At 40.1% G+C, this 24,469-nt stretch overlaps 1 protein-coding gene across 13 annotated transcripts in view; it reads left to right on the top strand.

Annotated features, from left to right (window-relative positions):
• Positions 1 to 24,469, top strand: part of ERC2 (ELKS/RAB6-interacting/CAST family member 2) — a 510,602-nt gene that overhangs the window by 334,305 nt on the left and 151,828 nt on the right. For all 13 annotated transcript variants that reach the window (XM_083489222.1, XM_083489221.1, XM_083489224.1 and 10 more), the window contains one exon: positions 19,035 to 19,182. In XM_083489222.1, the coding sequence (XP_083345348.1) occupies positions 19,035 to 19,182 (148 nt within the window). The remainder of the gene's footprint in view (positions 1 to 19,034; positions 19,183 to 24,469) is intronic.

The raw sequence follows: 24,469 nt of genomic DNA, 5'->3' as shown, positions 1-24,469 counted from the left end.
GGTCTTGCCTAGCTCCTTGCTCACTCATTTCTGCTGCTGGTAGCAGTACAGGGAAGTCTTAATTAGTTAAAGTCTCCAGAATTTCTAGCAAAATTTAACAGCTCTCTTAGAAATGTGAAATGCAGAAATACCCTCAAAGAATGTAAAGCATTTGCCAAAGGAAGCCCTGAATAGACTTCTAGGTTTTGGCAGCTGCGTTCTAAAAACTCTGCAGGTAAAAAATGACCACCAGTGAAGTCTATCCAGCTGGCCTATTTCTTCACCCTTGCAATACACTCCCAGCAGATTCAAATGGAAACATTTGGATTGGTAAATGTGTACCTTTTGAGGATAATACTAAGATCCCTGTAAGTCATCACACACACACACACAGCTGAGCTTTGATTGTGTGCTACATCTGTGAGGAACTGGTGCCAATATTATTCTTAACTTCATTTCTCATGACTTTCCATGTGCCACCCAAAGTTTTGTTTATTACAGAGTTGCATGGCATTGCATCCATGATCCATTTAGACCAGCTTTCTGTTCTTGCAGTGGCCAATCAGATACCAATGGGAAGCCTGAAAGCAGCACCTAAGCACCACAGCACTCTCCCCACTAGCTATTCCTGGTAACTACCATTCAGAGGCATAGGAAGCCATCATGACTAGTAGCCATTGATAGCCTTATCCCCCATAAATATGTCTAATCCTCTGGATAAATCAACGTAAGCTCCTTTATCATCTGTCCTACTATCGAAGTCAGTTTGGCTGGTCTGTAGTTTCCTTGATCTCCACCCCCTCCTCTGGCTTTTTGAAGATTGGGGCATTTGCCTGTGTCCAGTCCTGTGATGCATCACCCTTCCTTCTGCAGTTCTCAAAAATTGATAGACAGAGGTTCTAAAAATGCATTAGCGGTGTTCTTTAGTACCTAATGGTGCTGTTCATCTGGCCTCAAAGACTTGAACTCATTTAAAGTAACTAGTATTATCTGACTGACTTCTTCTCAATCTTGAACTGCAATTCTGACCCACCCACCCTCCATACCAGTTGTAGAAGTGGCAAACAGTTGTCTTTTTTGGAGATGATTCAGGCAAAAATTGAGCAGTTTTATATAATCCTAGTTTAAAATCTCCACATTTTAGTATGTTTATTCATTGAAGAACAAACAATGAAAATGAAGTCAAATTAATTTTATTTTTCCCCTCAGTGAAAAAAACCCCATAATTTTTTGTGAGTTAATCTGTTATCTCCCCTTGCCTGATAACCTTTAAGCTATTTCTCCTTTAGGCAAGTGATTGGGAATGCGTTTTATTGCTCTTGAAACAAAGTATTTCAGTCTGAAGAATGTAATTGGTGTGATTTACTACATTTTAAACATACAGGCAAGAGACTCCAAGATATTGCACTTAGGAATTGTAGACAAAGAAGAACTCACTGAACCTGAGCAGAATTGTTTTCTTTCTGTTACAGAAGGAAAATATACTTTATCTCTCTCTAAGTGCATTTTTGTTTATAATGTACTATAAAACCTAAAAGTGTCTATCATTCAGGTAATTGAAAAAGGAATGTGCCAGAATGAACAGATGCTATATTAACTACTGAATGCATTTAAAAGGACAGGGTTTCCGGTGATAAACTTCTTGTTTCTATCCTCAAGTAAATTTCAACTCTTACCATGCAATCCTATACATGTCTACAAAGTAATAAGTCCCGTTAAGTTCAAAGGGCTAAATTTCCAGGTAAGTGGGTAAAGGATCGCAGCCTTACAGTGCAGTCCTATCGTTCAGTGGGTTTTACTCCATGCATGTGTGTGTGTGTGTGTGTGTGTACATAAATACATACATACATATATGATAGATGTAGGAGGAGCCCTCTAACAGCAACAACACCACTTAGGACTGCCATTGTAGTCTCATAGCAGTAGGAGCATCCTTGGCAGGAAAGCATGGAAAGTTTGGGTAATTCTTCCACTGAGTACCAGTTAACCAAAGAAATAAAGGCCAGCAAATCAAATGGACTAAGTTCAGAGTTTCTGGTCATAGGCCGCCTCCAATGAAATTGAAGGAATCAGTTGAGCAAAAGTGTGGCAGAGGCAGAGGCATGAAGCAGATCTGTGGCAAGAAGCTAGACTTCAACTATGACCACCAGTCACAGAGTTTCCAGGTGGTTCATACTGCAGAACCAGCCTGACTTGGAGGCTTTGGTAGAGTTAGATCTTACTACATGACCTCCTCTGTCCTATTTCTATCCAATGGGTTGGTCTTGCTGCTTTCCCGAACATCCTCTCCTTTTTCAGAAGAAGTAGTGCCAAAAAATAGTTTGGGTGGTGTTCAGGTCGACTGTGCACCTGACATACCTCAGGCGGAGGATTTGATTCCTGATGCCTGGTCACAGATGTGGCTGGAAAAACTCATCATATGAGCCTTTGGCAAATGACACTTTCAACTACGTAGATCAGACAGGTGCAGGTGCTTTCAATAAAGCAACCCAGCTCCTCATCCACAAGGGAAAGCAAGAGATCATTCCCAGCTGAAAGAAAACTTCCTGTGGAGAAGCTTCTGGTAGGGAAGCTGTAAAGGAGATGGACAGATGATGAACACAAGAGAAGACTGGGAGAGGTTTGCCTGCGCTTTGGGTTTTCAACAAGACATGCCTGTGGCAAGCTGGTCATCTGCATTTGCCCAGAGCAACAAGTGGAAGTTGTTTTGTGCTTTTCATGGCAAGCTACAACTGCACCAATACAGACCACTATCTGTACCCTTTTTTGCTAAAGCAGCATCCGAAGTGTAGGGAGCACAGCCAGGACTGTCCTGGGATGGGGGACAGTAAGTAGCCTGTGTCAGTAAGAGTGCTGGGGTTGTATTCAAAGACCTGTATTTAGGTTTCCATGAAGGCAATTACCTGATAAAAAACCAACAATATAAATAAAGCCTCTCAAAGCAACATAAACTGGTTTTAACATACGATGTTTACCATAGCACATATAGACATAAGAGATTTGTATCCTTTGCTAAGCTAATGCTTAAAACTGAGATGACGATGATGAAAGTATACCATTGTGTCTTTTCAACAGAGAGATAGTGTTTCAATTTGTAAACATTATATGTTTGACTCTTACCCTCACAAACTGCAGACTTTTAAAGACATTAAGTCTGCCAAATTATAGCCACTTATTTTGGCTTGATCTATTTTCAGCTAAGAGCCATAGAGAGGGGCTGCCAAACTTGTTTCTTTTCATTACCTGTTCTATGTCTGGCTTAAAGTTTAGATTTTAGAAAATGGAAAAAAGCTGTTTGTGAAATCACAAGGCTCTAGAGCTCTTAGTTTCCTCTTAGTATCAACGTTTATTTATTTAGTTTTGGGCTGGGTTTCAAACGGCCAAAATTGGAAACAGAGAAGGTGACTCTGAATATCATTTATCTGTATGTAAGCGAACATTCAATGTACATTTAATTTAAAAAATTGCTGTTTCCTACGAGAGGGAGATATTTTTCACATTGTTAAAACATTTTTAGAGGTCACTAGGTGGTCATGTCACCAGCAGGGAGTTCTTGCTTGGCAGGCTGCATTAGCAGTTAGTAACAAATGCCTCCCAAGATTCTGCGTTCAAAAGGAGTTGCTTTGCAAGCAACAAATGCTTACAACCTGAAAACTGAAGAATAAAAAGTAGCAACAAGGGAAAAATGTTTGGAAATGTAAAACAGCATCTTTAGTGGCCAAATTGGACTGTTTGGGGAGTTGAAGATTACATGTCTACTTTAAACTTCAGTTTAGAGTTTACAGAAGCAATAATATCTTAACTACCTCACTTGGAAGTCACCATTACCAGCTATTGGACCACTGTTAATGTGTGCTTTGCTGCATGGGCTGAGAATTGGAATATATTTTTTCTTAACTTTTGTTCCTTTGAAGTTTTCAATGATCTTTAATAGATTCTGATTTTTTCCTGTTTCAGTTTGGATTAATAGCTGATAACAAAAGAAACATCAAACATGGAGCTTAAAAAATGTGTGGTTCGCTTCCTTGAGAATAAATTGTTTTGTTTTTTTTCAGAGTTCAGGGACTGCATTATATTGCAGACAGACAAATTCAGATATTCAGAATGTCTGGAGAAGAAAGTGCTAAAAATATAGCTGAAAAATTCCTATATGCAAGATTGAGACTCTGTACATGTGGAATATTTATGAATGTTATTGTTGCATTGGGAATAATCCTAAGTGTGCAGTTCAATTTTCTTTGAATGCAATTGTCATTATTATGTATTAGATCAATTTTATTCTCTACCATAGCAACAAGTGATTGAAAACCATGGCTTCACCAAGGTGAAGGAAAGGGTTCTTGGCAACAAAGGAACAAACTGGACCATTGGTCCATCTGCCTCAGTATACTGACTGGCAATAGGTCCCCAGTGTTTCAAAGAGGAGCTTTTCCCAAGCCTATCTAGAGATACCCTTCAGGCACTATGTGAATTCAGTGCTTAACAGATTCCAGGGCTTGGCCAAAAAGATGGAACAGCTCTGGGTGTTAATTTTTGTCTGACACGTTTTGTAGATGATAATTCATTGACTTTTTATTGGTGTTCTATGAAGATTTAGCAACTAGCAACCACTGTAATATAACTCGACTAGCACGTGAGCTCCTTTAACCATTGCTTTTTTCTCCTCCTTTCTCCATTTTCTCCCCTCTTATTAAAAAAAAAATGAACAAGTTTAAGTTGCAATTCTGTCCACACTTACCTGGGAGTAAGTTGCTCTCTGCTTGGGATAAAGATCTGTCATCTGTCTTACAATGAAATCTGCAGCAGTGTGCAAATCCATGGCTGTTTGCTTGGTTTTCTGACCTCCCCAGACATATTTTTTCCATTTATATACATGTAATATACATTTATAGGGATGCAGGTGGCGCTGTGGGTTAAACCACAGAGCCTAGGACTTGACGATCAGAAGGTCGGCGGTTCAAATCCCTGCGACAGGGTGAGCTCCGTTTGCTCGGTCCCTGCTCCTGCCAACCTAACAGTTCGAAAGCACGCCAAAGTGCAAGTAGATAAATAGGTACCACTCCGGCGGGAAGGTAAATGGCATTTCCGTGCACTGCTCTGGTTCGCCAGAAGCGGCTTAGTCATGCTGGCCACACGACCCGGAAGCTGTACGCCGGCTCCCTCAGCCAATAAAGCGAGATGAGCGCCACAAACCCAGAGTCGGTCACGACTGGACCTAATGGTCAGGGGTCCCTTTACCTTTACTAATATACATTTATATACATGTACATATTATATACATAATAAACACAACAGCCATTTATTAAGAATTGTGTTGATTCTGCAATTTAAATTATTTCAGGTAGCCATTGCTATTCTTCCCACCCTTAGTGTTTAAAGAATGGAGATTCTGCTCATTTAAAGGACACCTTGAATAGTATGGCTGGTCCTGTAAGTAAAAGCTCCCAGGCTATAGGCCATGCAACACTTGACAAGTGCTCTTTTGCCTGCCGAATGCTAGCACTCTTAATACTAATGGAAACAAGAGTGATAGAGCCTGGCAGCAGGCCTTTATGCTTGATACACCTTACCCAAGTGAACTGAGATGCATTAGTATTAAACCGAAGCAAGCAAAATCCTATGTGGTGGGCCTTGTTTTACACAGCTGCTCCATTGTCTAAACTTGAAAAATTCCACAGCTCAGCTCCATACTAATTTTAAGTGGGGAGAGAGAGGATAATCCCTTTGTTCAATTGCTCCGCGCTATTCAAAGGAAGATGACAAAATGCTATTAGTTAAAGATGTGGCGTGGGGCTTGTTTGTTTGGGTTGGCTTAGTGTGGCGTACTTAAAGGCATCACAATAAAATAATAACATTAAAACCCGTAAAACTCAACATGAAACAAGCAATGTCACAACAGCCATAAACATTCTCTCACTAAAAGACCAAAGGACAAACCACTTCCAACAGGCCTATAATAGCCTCTGAACAACCTCTTTGAAAAATGTAGGCTTTACCCTGCTTATAAAACACCAGAAGAGACATCCATTCTCTCTCTCTCTCTCTCTCTCTCTCTCTCTCTCTCTCTCTCTCTCTCTCTGCAGGTTAAGCTTACTGAGCTCAGAAACTGAGTTTCAGGGACTCATAAAGCTTAGCTGAAAGAAGAGGCAAGCTTTGCATGGCCCGAGTTTTGCAAAATAGTCACCTTCACAGCAGCAAGAACGTAGCTAGCAAAAAATTGAAAGCCAGCATCTGGCCACAGTCAGTGACTGGATCCGCAGTCTGACAGATTCCACTAGCTGGGGGGGGGGGGGAAGCCCACACTTTAAATAGTTAAAATTTAATTCATTTTGTCAGAATGTTCATTAAAAGAGATAATTACATGGATCCCCATTCAGGGGCAGACCTTGGTAATAATGACGCCCTGGGTAAGGCCAAAATTTGACAATGCCCCCCCCCAAATCTTTGTGGTGCCTTCACAAAGAGAGGTAAGGATGGTGCCAGACTTTGGGAAGGAGCTGTGAGGCTCTAGCAGGGTCTTAGAGTCATCCTACCTCTGTCCAAAAGCTGGGCAAGCACTAGCTAGGCTTGGGGAAGGAGGAAGGAGGCCTCCAGGACCCTGTCAGAGCCCACATGCCTCCTTTCCAAAGCCCAGGAAGGCACCCCATTGCCCTCGGCGCCATATGTAGGGGAACTGGTAGTGCTGCCCTAAATCCACATCTGCTCTGCTTTCAGCTCTTTGGTGTATGATATTGTGTCAACCAGGCTTCAGCCCCCAACTTTACAAACTTCTTTTTTGGACTGGGTAGAAACAAAAACATATTATATAAGAGGGGTGTGTGTGTGTGATATTACTGTTCATATATTTTATAAGTATACAAAACATAAGGAACAAAATGGAATGTATGTGCACCAACCAACCGCAATCATCTTTCTGCTCTCCACACACCCTGCTCCCTAAATTGCCTCCTCCTTCCCTTTCAATCATTGCAGTAGCCCTTGGGGGAGAAATCCACCTCAAAGGCCACCAGGCTCTTTTCTTCTAGCAGCACATTAAAGAGGGAGAGATCCAATCTCCCTCCTTTGTCTTTCCTTATTGAGGCTGGAGTGCCAGTAATGTCTCACCAGGGCTCATGCTGCACAGCCTCAGGTATAACTTAAATGGGAGGGGTGCTGCCCTATAAGCTTTCAGGAACCTTTCATTCATCTCAAGCATTTATTTGCACCTGTACACATTCAAGAGAGAATAGCCCCCAGAGTTATATATTATATATGGAGAAGGGTGTGCCTTATTTAGTTACCATACAGCTTTATCACTTTTTCCAGTCAAACAATTCAATAGTGAAGAATCATTCTTCTATGGCATGTTAAAGAGAAAGTTCAACAAAACTGCGAAGCCTAATATTGACTTAAAAATAATAATAATCTCTCTACGTGTGGCTACTACTGATGGCTGCACAGAAGCTCCAGGAGATGCAGAATCCAGTTTCTCTGCAATGTAATAGGATATGGCCACTGGGAGTATATTATACAGTGTTTGTATAGTATGTAGTGAATTCAAGGAATAAGTTTTGACCTAGAAGCTTTTGAATGGTTTTGGTCTGACGCTCCTAGGCGTTCTCTCTTACTTATTATTGCCATGTTAAAAGGGCAACCGAGAGTTAAATAATGCGATCTGTGGGCCCCATGTGGCAATAGTTCTCTGTTTTCTCCCACTCAGGAGGGAATACATGCACTCAGGAGGCTCTGCCTAAATGGCTTATTTGTGGTGGACTTAGAGAGTGAGGTCTGGAGGGTGACAATGTGAGAATGGGCCTTTTCTGTAGTGACTTCCCCTTTTGTGGAATTCTTTCTCCAGGGAGCTTCTCCTGGCACCTTCATTATATATATTTTAGGTGCTAGTAAAAAATGTTCCTTTGGCTGATTAATGTTCTACAATCTTTTAAATGTGTCCTTGGGAAGGAGGAGCTATTGTTTTGTTGTTTTCGTTTTAATTATTTACCCATATTTTTCTCTTGTATTTTATTCTGTGATCTGCCTTGAGATCTTGTGATGAAGGGCAAGATATAAATTAATTAAATAAATTTGATTATTCATTTGGGAAAAGGACCCCACTTCTCACATACATTCTAAGGTACTTCCTCTAAATTTTTGCAAATATACACGGATGGCTATAGGCAACAATACTCTAACATATTTCATCAGACATTGGCATTTGATATGTAGTAAGATTTGCCTTAGCAAATCTGCTACAGGAGGAAATCTGCTACTTAGCAAAGTGCTACAGGAGGCTAAGCTATCCCACAGTAAGTGTTCAGCCTTGGATATTTTAGTTATCACTATGGACTCCATATTTCGTATCCTTTTCTAATACACTTTCTATTCTTTCTCTGAAGTATGATCCTCTTTCCAGTTCTTTACCCGTGTATGAGTCAGCCTGCCTTATTTTTGTTAATATTGCACTTTTGCACGTGCTCTGTTTGTTCACAATCACCTTTGTGCTGTTGCTAGAATTCGTTCCAGTTTCTTCCATTAAGCTTAGATGTTTTTGGAACACCCCTTGTTTTGTTTTGGGAACATTGGAGTGTTTTAAAGGTTGCCTGCTCAACTTAGGGAGAAATATCTTGTCTCCTCCATTACTTTTGCCATAAGGATGCCAAAAAAACAACTTGTTGTTGTTGTTTAGTCGTTTAGTCGTGTCCGACTCTTCGTGACTCCATGGACCAGAGCACGCCAGGCACTTCTGTCTTCCACTGCCTCCTGCAGTTTGGTCAGACTCATGTTTGTAGCTTCGAAGACACTATCCAACCATCTCGTCCTCTGTCATCCCCTCCTCCTTGTGCCCTCCATCTTTCCCAACATCAGGGTCTTTTCCAAGGCGTCTTCTCTTCTCATGAGGTGGCCAAAGTATTGGAGCCTCAGCTTCAGGATCTGTCCTTCCAGTGAGCACTCAGGGCTGATTTCCTTAATAATGGATCAGTTTGTTCTTCTTGCAGTCCATGGGACTCTTAAGAGTCTCCTCCAGCACCATAATTCAAAAGCATCAATTCTTCGGTGATCAGCCTTCTTTATGGTCCAGCTCTCACTTCCATACATCACTACTGGGAAAACCATGGCTTTTACTATACGGACCTTTGTTGGCAAGGTGATGTCTCTACTTTTTAAGATGCTGTCTAGGTTTGTCATTGCTTTTCTCCCAAGAAGCAGGCATCTCTTAATTTCGTGGCTGCTGTCACCATCTGCAGTGATCATGGAGCCCAAGAAAGTAAAATCTCTCACTGCCTCCATTTCTTCTCCTTCTATTTGCCAGGAGGTGATGGGACCAGTGGCCATGATCTTCGTTTTTTTGATGTTCAGCTTCAGACCATATTTTGCGCTCTCCTCTTTCACCCTCATTAAAAGGTTCTTTAATTCCTCCTCACTTTCTGCCATCAAGGTTGTGTCATCTGCATATCTGAGGATATTTCTTCCAGCAATCTTAATTCCGGCTAGGGATTCATCCAGCCCAGCCTTTCGCATGATGAATTCTGCATATAAGTTAAATAAGCAGGGAGACAACATACAGCCTTGCCGTACTCCTTTCCCAATTTTGAACCAATCAGTTGTTCCATAGCCAGTCCTAACTGTAGCTTCTTGTCCCACATAGAGATTTCTCAGGAGACAGATGAGGTGATCAGGCACTCCCATTTCTTTAAGAACTTGCCATAGTTTGCTGTGGTCGACACAGTCAAAGGCTTTTGCATAGTCAATGAAGCAGAAGTAGATGTCTTTCTGGAACTCTCTAGCTTTCTCCATAATCCAGCGCATGTTTGCAATTTGGTCTCTGGTTCCTCTGCCTCTTCTAAATCCAGCTTGCACTTCTGGGAGTTCTTGGTCCACATACTGCTTGAGCCTTCCTTGTAGAATTTTAAGCATAACCTTGCTAGCGTGTGAAATGAGTGCAATTGTGCGGTAGTTGGAGCATTCTTTAGCACTGCCCTTCTTTGGGATTGGGATGTAGACTTATCTTCTCCAATCCTCTGGCCACTGCTGAGTTTTCCAAACTTGCTGGCATATTGAGTGTAGCACCTTAACAGCATCATCTTTTAAAATTTTAAGTAGTTCAGCTGGAATACCATCACTTCCACTGGCCTTGTTATTTGCAGTGCTTTCTAAGGCCCATTTGACTTCTCTCTCCAGGATGTCTGGCTCAAGGTCAGCAAACACACTACCTGGGGTGTACGAGACATCCATATCTTTCTGGTATAATTCCTCTGTGTATTCTTGCCACCTCTTCTTCTTCTTGCCACCACTACTCTTGGTTATATTCCTAGGTTATTCATATAATCAGCCTTGAAGATTGGTCATGTGATTCCAGGTTCAGCTGCAGCTCGATTGATGAGTTTTTGCTTCATTCACACCTGTCTCCATATTCAGTGCAGGTGGCTAGCATTTTCCAGCCCATGTCGGCACAGTACATTTACAAACAGGTTAGAATCATAAAATTGTAGCGTTGGAAGGTGTCCCGAGGGTCATCTAGTCCATTTCAGATAACCTTATCTGAGTCAAGAAAGCATATTAAACTTCAGAATTAGAGATAGCCATAACTCAAGGCTGGAACTGGTCCATTCCTTCAGCTGCAAGAGAACCTATGTACATTTGAACTTTAATTTGTCTCTATTTACCCCCACCAGCAGTCCCCCGCTTTCCTTACATGCTGTATTATCAATTTGTTTGGAGAACAATGGGGTCATTCATAAACTGAGTTGTAGTTTGACATGAAAGTTATACATTCATTGCTACAGTTCTGAAGGCTGTTGTTATAGGGTTGGCATTCCTAGAATATGTGGGTTTCAGGTATATTGGATCTGAATTATGAACATATGAACTTTGTATCCATATCATTTGCTTGCATGTTTGACAAGAAAACCAGACACAAAACAGTAAAGCAATTTATCACTCATTAAAGCTCTTCACATAATTGTGAAACCAGCCCTTCCTTGAATCTATAGGTGCTGTTCTTATCATCACTCTTTCCTTTGGGCTATTGCAGATAGAAACTGCTATCTCTGCTCACCTGCTCACCACTCAATGCTGAGAAGACTCTCCATGATAAACAAGTCTCAAATCTGCCATGATTCCCCCACCACGATCTGGATAGTTTGTTGGTTTAATGGGCTAAATTCTTTTGCAAAACACAATTTTGGTGATTTCCGTTTAATCCAGTATTTGGCGATGTTTATTAGGTTTATTGTTTCAATAAGGCCTAATTGTAAACTGAATAATAATAACAATTTATTACTTATACCCTGCCCATGTGACTGGTTGCCCTAGCCACTCTGCGTGGCGAAAGAGAATGTCTTCTCTTTTCGTGCTGAGGCATACAGTAAATAATATTTTATGATTGATTGCAAATTCATTCCATGCATACCTTTTAGTTTCAGCTGCCAAAAGTGGAACCTTTTTCTTTTTAAAAAAGCGATTTTATTTTTATTGCATCTTCAGTCTTAAGTTATGACTGCAATCTTTTTCAGCACTCTGAATAGGTAAGAGCAAAATTCAGATGGGGGATGGGACGGGACAGAATTCCATGAATTTTCAGACACAAAAATATTTCTTTGCAATATGCAGCCTTTGCAAGTTTCCTTTATATTTCTTCTTGATACTATGGACAGGAAGGTTAAGAATATGTAGTTTCTAACTGAAACAGCTAATTGTTATGTCTATTAGATAGTCTATCTGTAAGAGCATCATAAATAGTTTCTTGTTGTCTTTGTACTCGACTACACAACCAAATTAGCCAGTAGAAAGTATTAATAGATGGGCTTAGTCTACTGTGCAAGCATAGCATATTTTCCACAGTTACAGTTCAGGAAGACCCATTTCCTTGTGCCTATTTTGGTCTACTTGAAACTAGCACCATTCTAATCACTCATCTTGGTTTGTGATCAACATCCCCCTTCCCCCCAAAATCTTTACATCTGCCTTTTGTAAAAGCTGCTTTCTTAGTCTGTAACAAATTTGGGAAACATTTACCCACCAAAGAAGATCAATGAGTAAGCTGCCCTACTCAAATTTGAATCATATGACTTGCATGCTCCTGGAAATGCCTGCAGCCACTCCTTTAACAAGGAAGTCATAATTAGTCAACATGGATCTGGTATCTGACTCTTTTCATGCCTATCTTTAAAGTACTAATTAAGGAAATATTTGTGGACTGTTGTCTGAACTCCTCCTATCCTTGATTCTTGAAATAACTTGGATCTGTTCCATATTTTCCTCACCTCCCAGCAATGTTCTTCCTTCAGATCTGTTGCCTTTTTGACACTATTTATCTTTTAAATTAAACTAGGACAGTTAGGCCAAGAAGTACGCTTGATAGTGATTTTGTTTCAGTAGCACCTATATTAGTACCTCATCACTCTGAGACACGAAGGTATTTCAAATCTGGCCAGTTGTTTGGCTTTAAGGGCTTTTTGTGCACCCGGGCTCAGTAAACCCGAGGGATGTGATAGGTAGAAATGAAGACAATATAGCATTTTGGGATCAAAATGGCCACAATTTTATTAATTGCAGATGCAAGTAGGCTTTGACATAGGCACTGGATATGGATTCTGAATCAACTTGCCCGTCTGCTGGTTGATTAAGCCTTCAGAGTCAATCCTGGATTTAAGGATCACCCTATGACCTGAATCAAATCTGGGCAAATCTTCCAGGAGGCCATTTGGGAAGTTCTGTGACATTCAGGCAGAAATATTTCCCTGGACCCCTTTACCTGGGTACCTTGATACTTTCCCACCAACAAGTTGTGACAGTTGCTGTGAGGTAGGTGAAACCTCCAGACACCCCTCAATTTGTCTGCAGGCAATTTCCTCCCTGGCCTAGAATATGGTGACCAAAATGCTTCATAGCAAGGTATTAGGCACACCCTGCCCACTCATCCCGGCAGGACCAAAATTATAGGGTGGGGCATCTGATGCCACCTGCGCTGACTGAGAACTTTCATTCTGGCTTGGAAAAACTTTCATGCTGCAGCTCAGCAAAGCAAGTTCTGATGAATAATTAGGAAATCTGTACAGCATATTATCAGGAAATTTGAACCGTGATGTGCTTTAAATATCATATCGTAAGTAATTAACATAAGATTCTGAAAAGCGTGATGTGGAGTTTCTGCCTATGGCTCTCTACTTCTTCAGACAACAGCACTGTTAGATTCTGACTGACATTTTTCCGAATCAGAACAAGTTTTTATTCTCTTTGACAATTCTTAATAGGTTCTTAAAATACTGAATATTATGTTGTTATTTATTTTATAATTACATCATGGCTTTATTAGTTCCTTGTCTTTTGATTATGGACAAAATAAAAGTTTTGTCTTAAAATCTGTCATCTGTAGTAGCTGAATATTGACAATGTCATGTGGTGGCACGCCCAAAAAAATCTGAACCCCCCCCCCAGCAACTATATCACTATAAAAGGTAAGTGCAGAAAGGTCCTGAGTTCAACAGAAATAAGTCATTCTGGAGTTAAAGGGAAGAAGTGAAGACGCCTTACCTATTCCTCATCTATATACTCCTTGGCTTTCTTTTGTTATGGTCTGTTTGACATTTCCATCCTGGAAAGTAATTTAGTTTCTGGACAAAGGTAGTCAGTATTTGGTTTGTTCACAAGGATAATCCTGTCATTTATGTAACTCAAAGCTTTATGGAGCATCAATATTAGGCTTGCATTCTGCAATAATTTATTTTAGAAGATTCTTACACTTTGATTAGTTATTTTAAAAATCTTGGTTAGAAAAACAACAATAATTTCCACACAAGGCGTGTAAATTTAAGTGAGCTTCAAAATGGGTTGAATACTATGCTCAAGGGATCAAACCATTCTTTCTACAAACAACTTTTATCTTGGTCCTTTATGCATACAAAATACAATGGTGAAAGACAAGTAGCTTGACAATGACAGATTGCCTATAGTATTGGTTCATCCTGTTTGGCTTAGCTGGACTTTGAGCAGAGCTATGTTCCACACAAACAAAACCTTTGTATTCACATGCAATTGGATTCACCCTCCAGTATTTCTGATCCTTTGTGTTGTTAATTTTTTTGTTTAGCATCTACTAGGTTGAAGCAGTTAAACTTATATTGCATCTCTACAAAATGCAAAATGGCTGTCCACACAGGGAAGGGTTTGGTTCTGAAGTTTTAAATTTAAACAGAGATACTGAGATTTAAAATGTTTTATGGAAAGTGCTTACAATATACAGTTAAGTGCAAAATTCAAGTGCTTTCATGATTGCCATACACGACGATGAATAAATAAATAAATAAATTATGTGTTCTTATCTGGATTCATATGAACCTAAAGCAGAATACAACCATTTTAAATTATAGTCTTCAGTGTCTATCTGGTTACTTTGTGTGAATGATTTGATGATCACATAGGGGCAGAGGCACCATCTTCTAAAAAACATTGAGGAGGGGCCAACATGACATCCTGACATACACAATGTTATACAATGTCCTGATGTCACTCCACACCCAGCTCTGTGTTTCCCTAAACAATGGGGGCCCACGGCCCTCTTTAAAAAAATAACATTGAGCCTTGGCCCCCAGGAATTGGCGTGCATGCATAGGGGACAGAATTTGAAGAGCAAATTTGTCAGGTGTTTATGGGTCAGTTGATTGGACATTTCTTGAAGTATAAAGAGCTAGTACTACTTTCATAACAGGTCAAAATGCATGTGACACACAGTTGCATGCAATGCTTCTGTTTTGCTTTATTTTTTTCGACAATTTGTAAACCACTTAGCATATGTGGCAGTCAGCGATCTGGAATAAAGACTGGCAGGTGAAGAAGTGTTTCGGCCTTTCATCTTGTGTTATTTTTCTGCTCACTGCTCACCCCACAAACCTCTTTTCTTTCTGCAAGGAAAATATACAAGGGTGTGTATGTTTTTTATCAATGGCTCAATGGGCGTTGTGATCCTGATGAAAACCTTCCCAACCCTGAAATTGCTATCAGGTCCCGAACGGAAAGGTCCGTTGGTGCTGCCCTCTAAGGGTGGCTTGAGGTTTGCAGGACAGTTTTCATGGGGGCCATGATTTGAGAGGAAAGGGTTAACCACTTCCCCATGTGCCCCAGTCTCAATCCCAGCTGCTATTTAAGTTTATAAAAGAAGACAAATTACTTGCAATCATGCAGTTAATATCATACCTACTTTGGTCCTCAGTGCCATGATTAGAACTGAAGAAGGTTTTAAACATTCAACTCACTTTTTTCCCAACACATTTAATGCTGTCAGTCGCTGAAAGGTCTCCCAGTATATTTCACTTTCTATTGCCTATTTAAAAGCCTGCACTTTTAATCATGAGGGAACTAAAGGACGCATGTGTGGAATGGGAGAGGAGTGGAAACATGCATGTTGCTTTTACACATCACATCATCCCCACTAGTGCTAATGCAATTTAGCTCAACATGGCAGTATCTCGACAAATAAAGCCACAGTTCCATACTGCAACAGGTACTGCTGTGTAAAAGTAACATTGGAAATTGGAACAGAAGTGCTAACACTATAACCACAAAAGCTAGCACAATGCGCCCCACACCTGAATGCAGCCTGCAGCTCATATTGGTCAACTTCTTCACATAAATCTAGAATTTTGGACTGCCATCTGTGAAGTTATTATGTATTAGGCTCTTACGCAAATTATAAATACCAGCCACTAATTCAGGTACGGCTGCATGGATTAAATATTTTAACTGTAGATAATGTTCCTTTGTGTATTTCCTTAAAGGTACATGTGCAACCATTGTGGATTAATAGCACGTTTGAACATAACTTTTTTTTCCTTTTTGGGGTGAAAGAAAGAAGTTGTTTCAAATAGGATCTCTCATCACTGTCTCTCTGACATTACCTCCTACTGAACTTAAAGTTGAATACTTGGGGTCAGAAGGGAAAGAAAACAACAATTATAGAGACAAGTTGATTGAGCGGTTTCTTTTCCATTCAGTTATGATTGGAACATGAAGAGTGGGGTGTATATTGTTAGTTCAAACATTTTCAATTACAGCGTTTTAATTGCATTTTTATGTCCTTACACAAAATGCATTCCATAATAATGGATGTAAGAATTACAGTACCGGTCGCTCTTGCTTTTTAATATTTGTTAACATATGAAATCGTAATTTTATATCACTTCATTTATCTACTTTTCTAACAGTTATGGACAGTTCCTATTAATAAAGCTGAAAATATTGTTCTATGACTAATGTAGGTGAGGGAGTGAAACAGAAGTGTTTACATTATTCCCTTTTAAATAGACTGTGATGTGGCAAGGCAATTTTTTTAAAAAAAAGATTTCTAGGAGACTTCTTAAAATGGTTAATCTGTTAAACAGCAATCAAAAGAGAGCATTTGCTAGTGTTTAATTCTTAACAGGATTTTTTTTTAGCGTAGCTAAAACCATTTTTGTGTGTGTGTTTTCTTCATTCCACTTCTACAAATTAAAATATACTATTTTTGACATTGTTTAGACTGTGGATCTCTTGAACACACATGTATGTGCTTGTTCTTACACAGAAGCACACTTCTTCACATACCGTATTTCTTATATGTGTACTAAATGAATTTAGAATGTATGCATATGTGCATTCACATTCTCTTTCAGTATCAAATTAGTGCCTGAGGGGCAGCCATGTTGGTTTTTGGACTCATTGATCAGTGACAACTTGCGCTTCTCCAAGTCACTCTCCCAAGCACCCTTGTCCTGATGATCACCTTCATCTGACCATCTGTAGCAGATTTGAAGCACCCAGTCTACATCAGCCCAGCCATTCCCTTCAACCCTGTTCCACTTGAGGGTCTAACACAGGCATAGGCAAACTCGGCCCTCCAGATGTTTTGGGACTACAGCTCCCATCATCCCTAGCTAACAGGACCAGTGGTCAGGGATGATGGGAGTTGTAGTCCCAAAACATCTGTAGGGCCGAGTTTGCCTATGCCTGGTCTAACACACTCAGAAGGTCATGCCTTTTTGATTATCCCAGAGCAGGAAGCCCCTACCTGCCCATTGGAAACATACCCCCAAATGGTGCTTGCTTCGGTTTGATTGAAGTTTTCCTTCCTCTTCTATGACGGGGAATTGAGATAGATAGAGTTCCTTTATGCCCTTTTGCCCCACTGAAGAGTTCTGTTTCACTGCTGCTATCCCAGAATAATAAACATCATTTGAGGGATACTTTTGCTACATGGAATGTTTAATATATATGTCTTCTAGAGTGGCCACCTCCTGTATAATGCTTCTGCCCAATTTTCTGCTTAATAATTTACAATGCTAAAGAGATTCCATCACTGTGTGTTGAATATTAATTTTCTTTTAAGGGGTTTTCTCCTTTGCCTCCTATTTCACTGTTCAAAGGAGCATGTAGGCTCCTTCTCCCGAGAGTTGATAGGTTCAGAAAATGTGATAATTTCATTATTTCCCCTCAAGTGGAGTTGATTTATTTGTGAGCAGAATTAAGGGAAGAGGAGGGCAATGAGAAGGACTGGGAGTGTATTCAGGTGGAAGGTTCAGGTGGAAGGTTAAATCCGAGAGAAGTTACCCTTTCCACTATGGAAGGGTAATAAGCCCCACAATATTTATTTTACTTTAAAGGGGTGAAGCCAATAGGGAGAAGGGATGTGTTTGGAGGAAGAAAAGAAGGGGACAAAGAGCCCACTGATACTTGTGCACAAAGGCCCCCAGAGACCTGCACAGGACTCCACCACTAATCACTATTAAAGAAACAAAATGAGTGGTCCAGGCAGTATGGGTTTGCTGGGTAGCCTATGTATATTTCTATGTAAACTAACCACTTTGCTGTTCTGTAACGAGAATCTGTGACATTGCCATAATTTCCCTCATAGTCCCATCAATATTTTTCTCTTATGCTTTGTGCCCACTTAATTATGAAATATTTCACATGTTCAGATTTTCTATAATTTATCAAAAGCAGATTATATATTTATGATAAAAATACGTGCATTCTTTATTATTAGTTTTACAAAATATAGGTACTAATTTCGCTATTGAGGAGACATGTAGTTATATCCACTTTAAAATATATAGCCCAGGACCAGCAGGACCTGATAGTGGTAGTTACCTGGATGAGGAGACATAAACTGCTTTTGAACTGACACTATAATATCATGGTAGTTTTAAGCCTTTTTAGTCCCATTTCTTATTTTTTTCTCTTTAACCATTTTTTGGATGGTGGTAGTGCTGCTGTCGTGACCCACCTTAGATCAGGCTGTGACTTGGTTTTGGGTCCTGACAGACCAGGTTGAAGACCAATAGGATCACACGCCATGGGTGGGTTTAGTCATTTCTGTATGATGAAGTCCCCAGTTTCAGTGTTATCCTGATCCCACAACTGCTCTAAATATCTTGTTTCAATTTGTTTCTATCAGTTTCATCAAAGCTACTGTGGAATGTCATGGAACAAGGCTAATAATAAAAATAAAAATAATTTGCCTGAATGCTGTACACATGACAGTTTAATTTAATTTTAGCTTTTATACAGAGAAGATGTATGGTACCATCATATGCTAAAATGTTGTATCATCAGGTGTTAAATTTATTAGGTTCCATCATGTTTAGATATTTGAGTTGTTCATTGGTCAGAATGAACAAAAAAAGCTTGACACATGAGATTTTGGAACTCTTTTAGACACCCCAATATCCTTTACTGTCTTCACATTCCAAGTAATGAACTGAAACGAACCTTTCTGCAATTTAATTGTTGCAGTCTTTGTAGTTTGCAGTTCTAAACACACTATGAAAATTAGCAATATTTGGACTCTGAGTTCCTTAGATTTATGTTGCAGTCATTGAAGTCTGGGCTATTGCCTGAATCAAACATGTTCAAAATTGATCATAAGCAGCACATAGAATTGAACCTAGAAAATTTGGGCGGGTGCATTGTATGCAGAATAAGACATGCATTCATGATGCCTAATATATTAATGTCACCTCTTTTGCTTCAGAGGCACTAAAATATTCAATTAAAAAAACATATGTTTTCCAAGTGTTTTCATTATTATTTTTTAATCTTATCAGACAGGAAGCACTCCTTGCTGCCATCAGTGAAAAAGATGCAAATATTGCCTTGCTTGAACTGTCTGCTTCAAAGAAAAAGAAAACTCAAGAAGAAGTGATGGCTTTGAAAAGAGAAAAAGACAGATTAGTCCATCAGTTAAAACAACAGGTTGGAAAACACTTTTTTCCCTTATCATTCTTTATGGGGATTTGCAATTATTTTCCCTGCTTTCTTCTAACATGAAACTAAGTCTTTAAACCAAGCCTGCCTGTGACAGCTGGAAAGAAAGGTAGGATAAGGATATATATTGCCTTACTAGTATTTTATTGGTGTTTAGTATTCAGTTGCATGTCGGTTCAGCTTGTTTAATATGTTCTTCGGTCATGTCCTGTTTCCCTTTTTCCATCAAGGCTGCCACTTAACTGATTACACAACAGCAGAAAGCATCATACTGAGATATGTTCCTTCTCTTGAATCCTACTAACCCTTTATGTTTAGTTCCCATTTTGTATATTGTTGTATTCAGTGCTTCTTTTGGGATGGTACTTACCGCTATGGAGTATTGTCACCTCTTCTTCTCTTTGCTGCACATGGCAGCCATTTTGTGCTGGCACCCATGCCACTTTTATCATGAAATGAGTGCTAGAATCTCATTTTTAAAAAATAAAATCAAATATTAAAACCCATATCTACTGTACCTCCTTATTCAGATGCTGTGTTATAGTTGCTTGTTAGCTTTCTGCAAGGTTATCTGGAAGTTACAAATGGATCTCAGCAGAAACTGAACTATAATTTGCTTCTGTTCTGAAGTGCAAATTGTAGGAATGCTAGGTTGTATGTTCTAAATATATGTTTTATCTGAAAATAATTATTAAATTGCATTCCTTTTTACTGATAAGGAAAAATTGCCATAGAATACATCCTATAATGGAGTGTGGGGTCGTGGTTGGAACATATTATTTGGATCAAATTCAAATCACCACTCAGGCAAGGAGTTACCTTGCGCCAACCACCATCTCTCAAACTTACCTATCTTTCATGGTTGGTGGGGCGATAAAATAGATAGGTGTGCCTTCCTGAATGCCTTGATATAAAGGTGGAATAATAAAAAAATGGAATGAATGAATGAATGCATGTTTAAATATGCATATACAACAACCAACAAACTACGGTAAAATATTTTAGCTGGGGCAATCCTTTTATGTCACTATTAAGTTTCTAATGGTTAGGTCCATGCATTAAGGAAAGAGAAGCATAATCAGATAACCTAGATGCTAAAGCTGTGTTGTGTGTAGTAGGAATGCATTGTCAAACCTTTTTCTCCTGTAGAAACCCTGGGGAAAGTAGATGAGAAAAAGAGATGCTTTAGAATGAGCCTTTACTGGGTGTTTCCCACTGTGTGACAGTATCAGTCTTGATTTTTGTTACTGTTACTTGCAAAGTAGGAAAACATCTCTAGCCATGCCAGTCATACCAGTCTCACCCAACCCTTTGCAAGTAACCAGCTTGTCCTTCAGAATTCAGTCATTCATAGATGAGCATGCCATGTAAGCATTGTATTGGATCCCTCCAAACATAGCAATGTTATGATTCTTTTCCTTGAATCATGCATTGTATGGTGTAGCTTTCTACCCCTTAAGCAACAGGGTGCAAAACTGTTGCTTCTTCCCTTCCCTGATCTTCCTATAGTTCTGACCTCATGCGCCTAATCATTACAGCTTCTTCCCACAGGTCTATAGACATAGGAAACAGCCCCAGAGCATGAACATACCATCCATTTGTGATGCTGACTTCATCACAGACAATGGTGCCAAGTACCTGGGTTCCAGTCATGATGCACATGTGCCTCAGGTCAGTCAGCTGGATAGGAGACATTGTACCCAAAGGTTGTAAGCCCAGTAGGTCCATCAACACCTTTCTCTTACTTTTACAAATTGATTTCTGGATTCTCTGTAGCCACAGCTGAGTTGCATGGACTCGAACACTATTCTCTTTATTTTCTAGGTAATAGAGATATGTTCAACTTATGTCAGATAACTTCCCTCTTTTCTCTTTCTGCACCTCTTGCTTGGGGGCAAATACAGATGGATTTTAAAAGTCATTTTCCAACATTTTGCTATGCTATAGCACAGGCATAAGCAAACCTTGGCCCTCCAGATGTTTTGGGACTACAATTCCCATCATCCCTGACCACTGGTCCTGTTAGCTAGGGATCATGGGAGTTGTAGTCCCAAAACATCTGGAGGGCCAAGTTTGCCTATGCCTGCTATAGCGTGACCAATAATACAGCACAAGGATGGGGCTATCAACAGATAAAGGGATAAAGGGGATTTGATCTGTCCCCAATATGTCTTAGTGTGTGCTCCTTTAGTTCCTCTCATTTGACCCTATAGGGCAGGGGTGGGGAACCACATCCAGCTGACAGGCCTTGTCTCGTACTCCCAATAGACAACATTTGACTGGTGATGTCAGGTGATGTGGCACTTTGAAGCCCCAACTGCCAGGTGATTGTGCCCTTGCAAAGAGCCCTACACCATGCTTGGAAGCCCCATCTATCAGCTGGTCATCGAGACTTCAAAGCACTGCCTAGAGGTATTTGCAAAGGACTTGCAGTTTGAAGTGCAAGCAATCAGCTGATTTTTGGTGCTTCATCAGCACAGCTCAGTTGATCATTGGCATTTCAGAAGCCATGTATGCAGTACTTCTGAAACCTTGTTGATCAACTGATCGAAGGTGCTTCAGCAGCCCATTTTGCCCCACCCAAGCTACCTTTTACCTGTTCACACCTGACATCTTATATGATGCCAGGTGAGTGGCAAGAGAGCATGGCATGGTCAAAATGGCCTGGTGGGCCTAATTAGGTCCATGGCCTGGAGTGCTACTCTTGCAAACACGGTTGTGCTGAATGAAACAAATTGGGTTGCTTGGCCTTTGCTGAAACAAATTACAATTGCTTTTCACAGAAATAACGTAGGATCTTCACTTCATACAACATTTATTTGGAACGTATTAAGAGACACAAATAGTGACAACTATTAACATGTAAATAGGTTTCAGAACACTTTTATTGGTTTCAATTTTAATATGATTTTGTTCTATTTGAATGCACTGGGTTATTTTTATGAATCATGTTTGTTGCTGATGCACCTCAAGAAATGTGACCGAGAGTCTGTAGCAAAAAAGAATCATGTATTTTCCTGTGATCTATATGTTCATTTCATTATACTTTCTAGTTATATGCTAGGCAAGAGAAAAGACAGACCACCATTTTTTGTAATAAGGGGAAGAGGCTCAAATCAAGCCATTTCTAAATATATAAATGCCTTACAAATCAGCTAGATTGGGATGTTTCCCAGTCAGGTCTTTGTAAAGCTTATAACAGCTGGGTTGTGTGTATTGTAAAGAGTTATATTGTATGCCTTTTAAATTCATTAGTACATTTATATCCCACCTTGGGATATTTATATCATGGAACTCAAGCCAGTGTACAAGGGGTTGCCAAGCAGACCTCCATATCTAGGCTATGACTGGATCAAAGCCTGCTTAATTAAAAAAATGTGATTTAAACCCATACTCTAGTCTGGTTGGATACTTACTTTACAGAGATATTTCAATGGGTTTGGATAATATTGGTGAATTTCAATACAGTGGAACCTTGGTTTTTGAACTTAATCCGTTCTGGAAGATCATTCAGCTTCTGAAAAGTTCAAAAACCGAGGATCAATGGACTGGCTGCAAAGTCAATTGGGGTGTGTGTGTGAAAAATGCAGCTCGGAAACTGTTTGGCTCCCTAAAATTGTTTGAAAACCGGAGCAGTTACTTCCGGGTTTTGGGCGTTCAGGGGCCGAAACATTCCAAAACAGAGGCATTCAGGAAATGAGGTTTGACTGTATCTCTGATGTTAAATTGTGGGAATTACTATTGAAATGGAATGGTGCATCTTTATTTGGAAGAAAATAGAGGCTTTCAGACTGCAAACCTATACTCTCTTTCCTTGGAGTAATGTTCAAGGAACTAAATGGCATTAACTCCTGAGAAGACATGTATAGGATATGCTTCAAATCACAGTGAAGAGAAGTTATAATTAGGAAAAGTAGTCCTTCTAACCCTGAAGGCATTTAAGATGACAAAATATTCTGGATTTCCCCCTCTAATGCCCTTATTTTTGTGCATTTAGAAACAACAACCCTATTGTGATCGAGGTAGCTGACCATAGAAGAAAGTCTAAACAAAAAAAGCCCAAAATGTAGCTTTTCCTCATAGGGCAGTTGCTCCACATCCTTGATAATTTTGGTTGCCTTTTTCTGAACCTTTTCCAAATCTACACTAGCCTTAAATAATGATGTAATAAGCACAGGGAAATTATGGACCAGAAGAAATAGCTATGCTGAAATATGGCAGTTTATATGGAGAAACAGAGAGTGAATTGGTGAAAAACAGATCACTTTGTTCTATCCTCACCCAAACATTATCCTCCAGAATGGCCTGCCCTCTGTCCATGTACTGGGTGTTATGACCCTTACTGAAAGAAACCATTTGGGAGTGTAGGGTGCAGAGAAATCCTGTTCAAAGTATAAAGGTAAGAAGCTCTGACTGTATGTTGTCTTATCAGCCTTAGAAGACAACACTGCTTTCTGTGGTATGCTTTCTGTATTATGTTTTGCTTCATATGTTTATCGGATATAGTATGAAATATATATATATTTTAAATAGTCCTAAGATTCAGATAGCCAATGCTATTAAACTTTGTGGATTAACCCAATATAACAAATTGTCTCATAGAGCTCTGTTGGGATTGGATTAATGCCAAGGGCACTGATTGCATCAGAATGTGTAATGTATCACAGACGCATACTGAGATTGAATTGCCAAAACTCAAATATATCCAGGTTTGCTTCAGACATAGATAACGATAAAGCATTCTAAACAATCTGGTTGACTCCTCAAGCTTCCTTCTTCAGGTGAAGACTAATTGGCTCGGCAATGTTTCCATGTGACATTTTCAAAGAATGTTGAAGGTTAAACTCTTCCTGAAATGGCTAAGAACATTTATTATGCAAGGAAGGAAAGTAATGTTGCCAGGCCCCAATGATGGGTATATACAGGAGGAAGACAATTGTCCACAGAGAGGGAGCTTTGTGTTCACTTTTCTATGCTGTCATTTCTGCTGTTAGACAAGTCTCTTGGCAATTCAATTTAAAACCTGAGTTTTCTGTTCAGCAGTGGCGTAGCGTGGGGGGTGCCAGGGGTGCCGACCGCACCGGGCGCAACATCTGGGGGGGGGCGCGAGTCCAGAGGGAAGGGACAAGTTCCTTCCTCCGCCGGGCTCCCCGCCGCCACCGCCAGCCTTGCGCCCTAGCGCGCGCGCCCCCCGCCGTCGCTGTGGCTGCGCTTCGCTCACTGCTCGCAGGAGGAGCAGCCGCTGCAGCAGTGCCGACGCCGCCACCGACGCCTG

The sequence above is a fragment of the Podarcis liolepis genome (genome assembly GCF_965112155.1).
Source record: "Podarcis liolepis genome assembly, chromosome: 2".
NCBI lineage: Eukaryota > Metazoa > Chordata > Lepidosauria > Squamata > Lacertidae > Podarcis > Podarcis liolepis.
The sequence above is the reverse complement of the archived record's forward strand: the minus strand, read 5'-3'. Positions and strand labels throughout refer to the sequence as shown.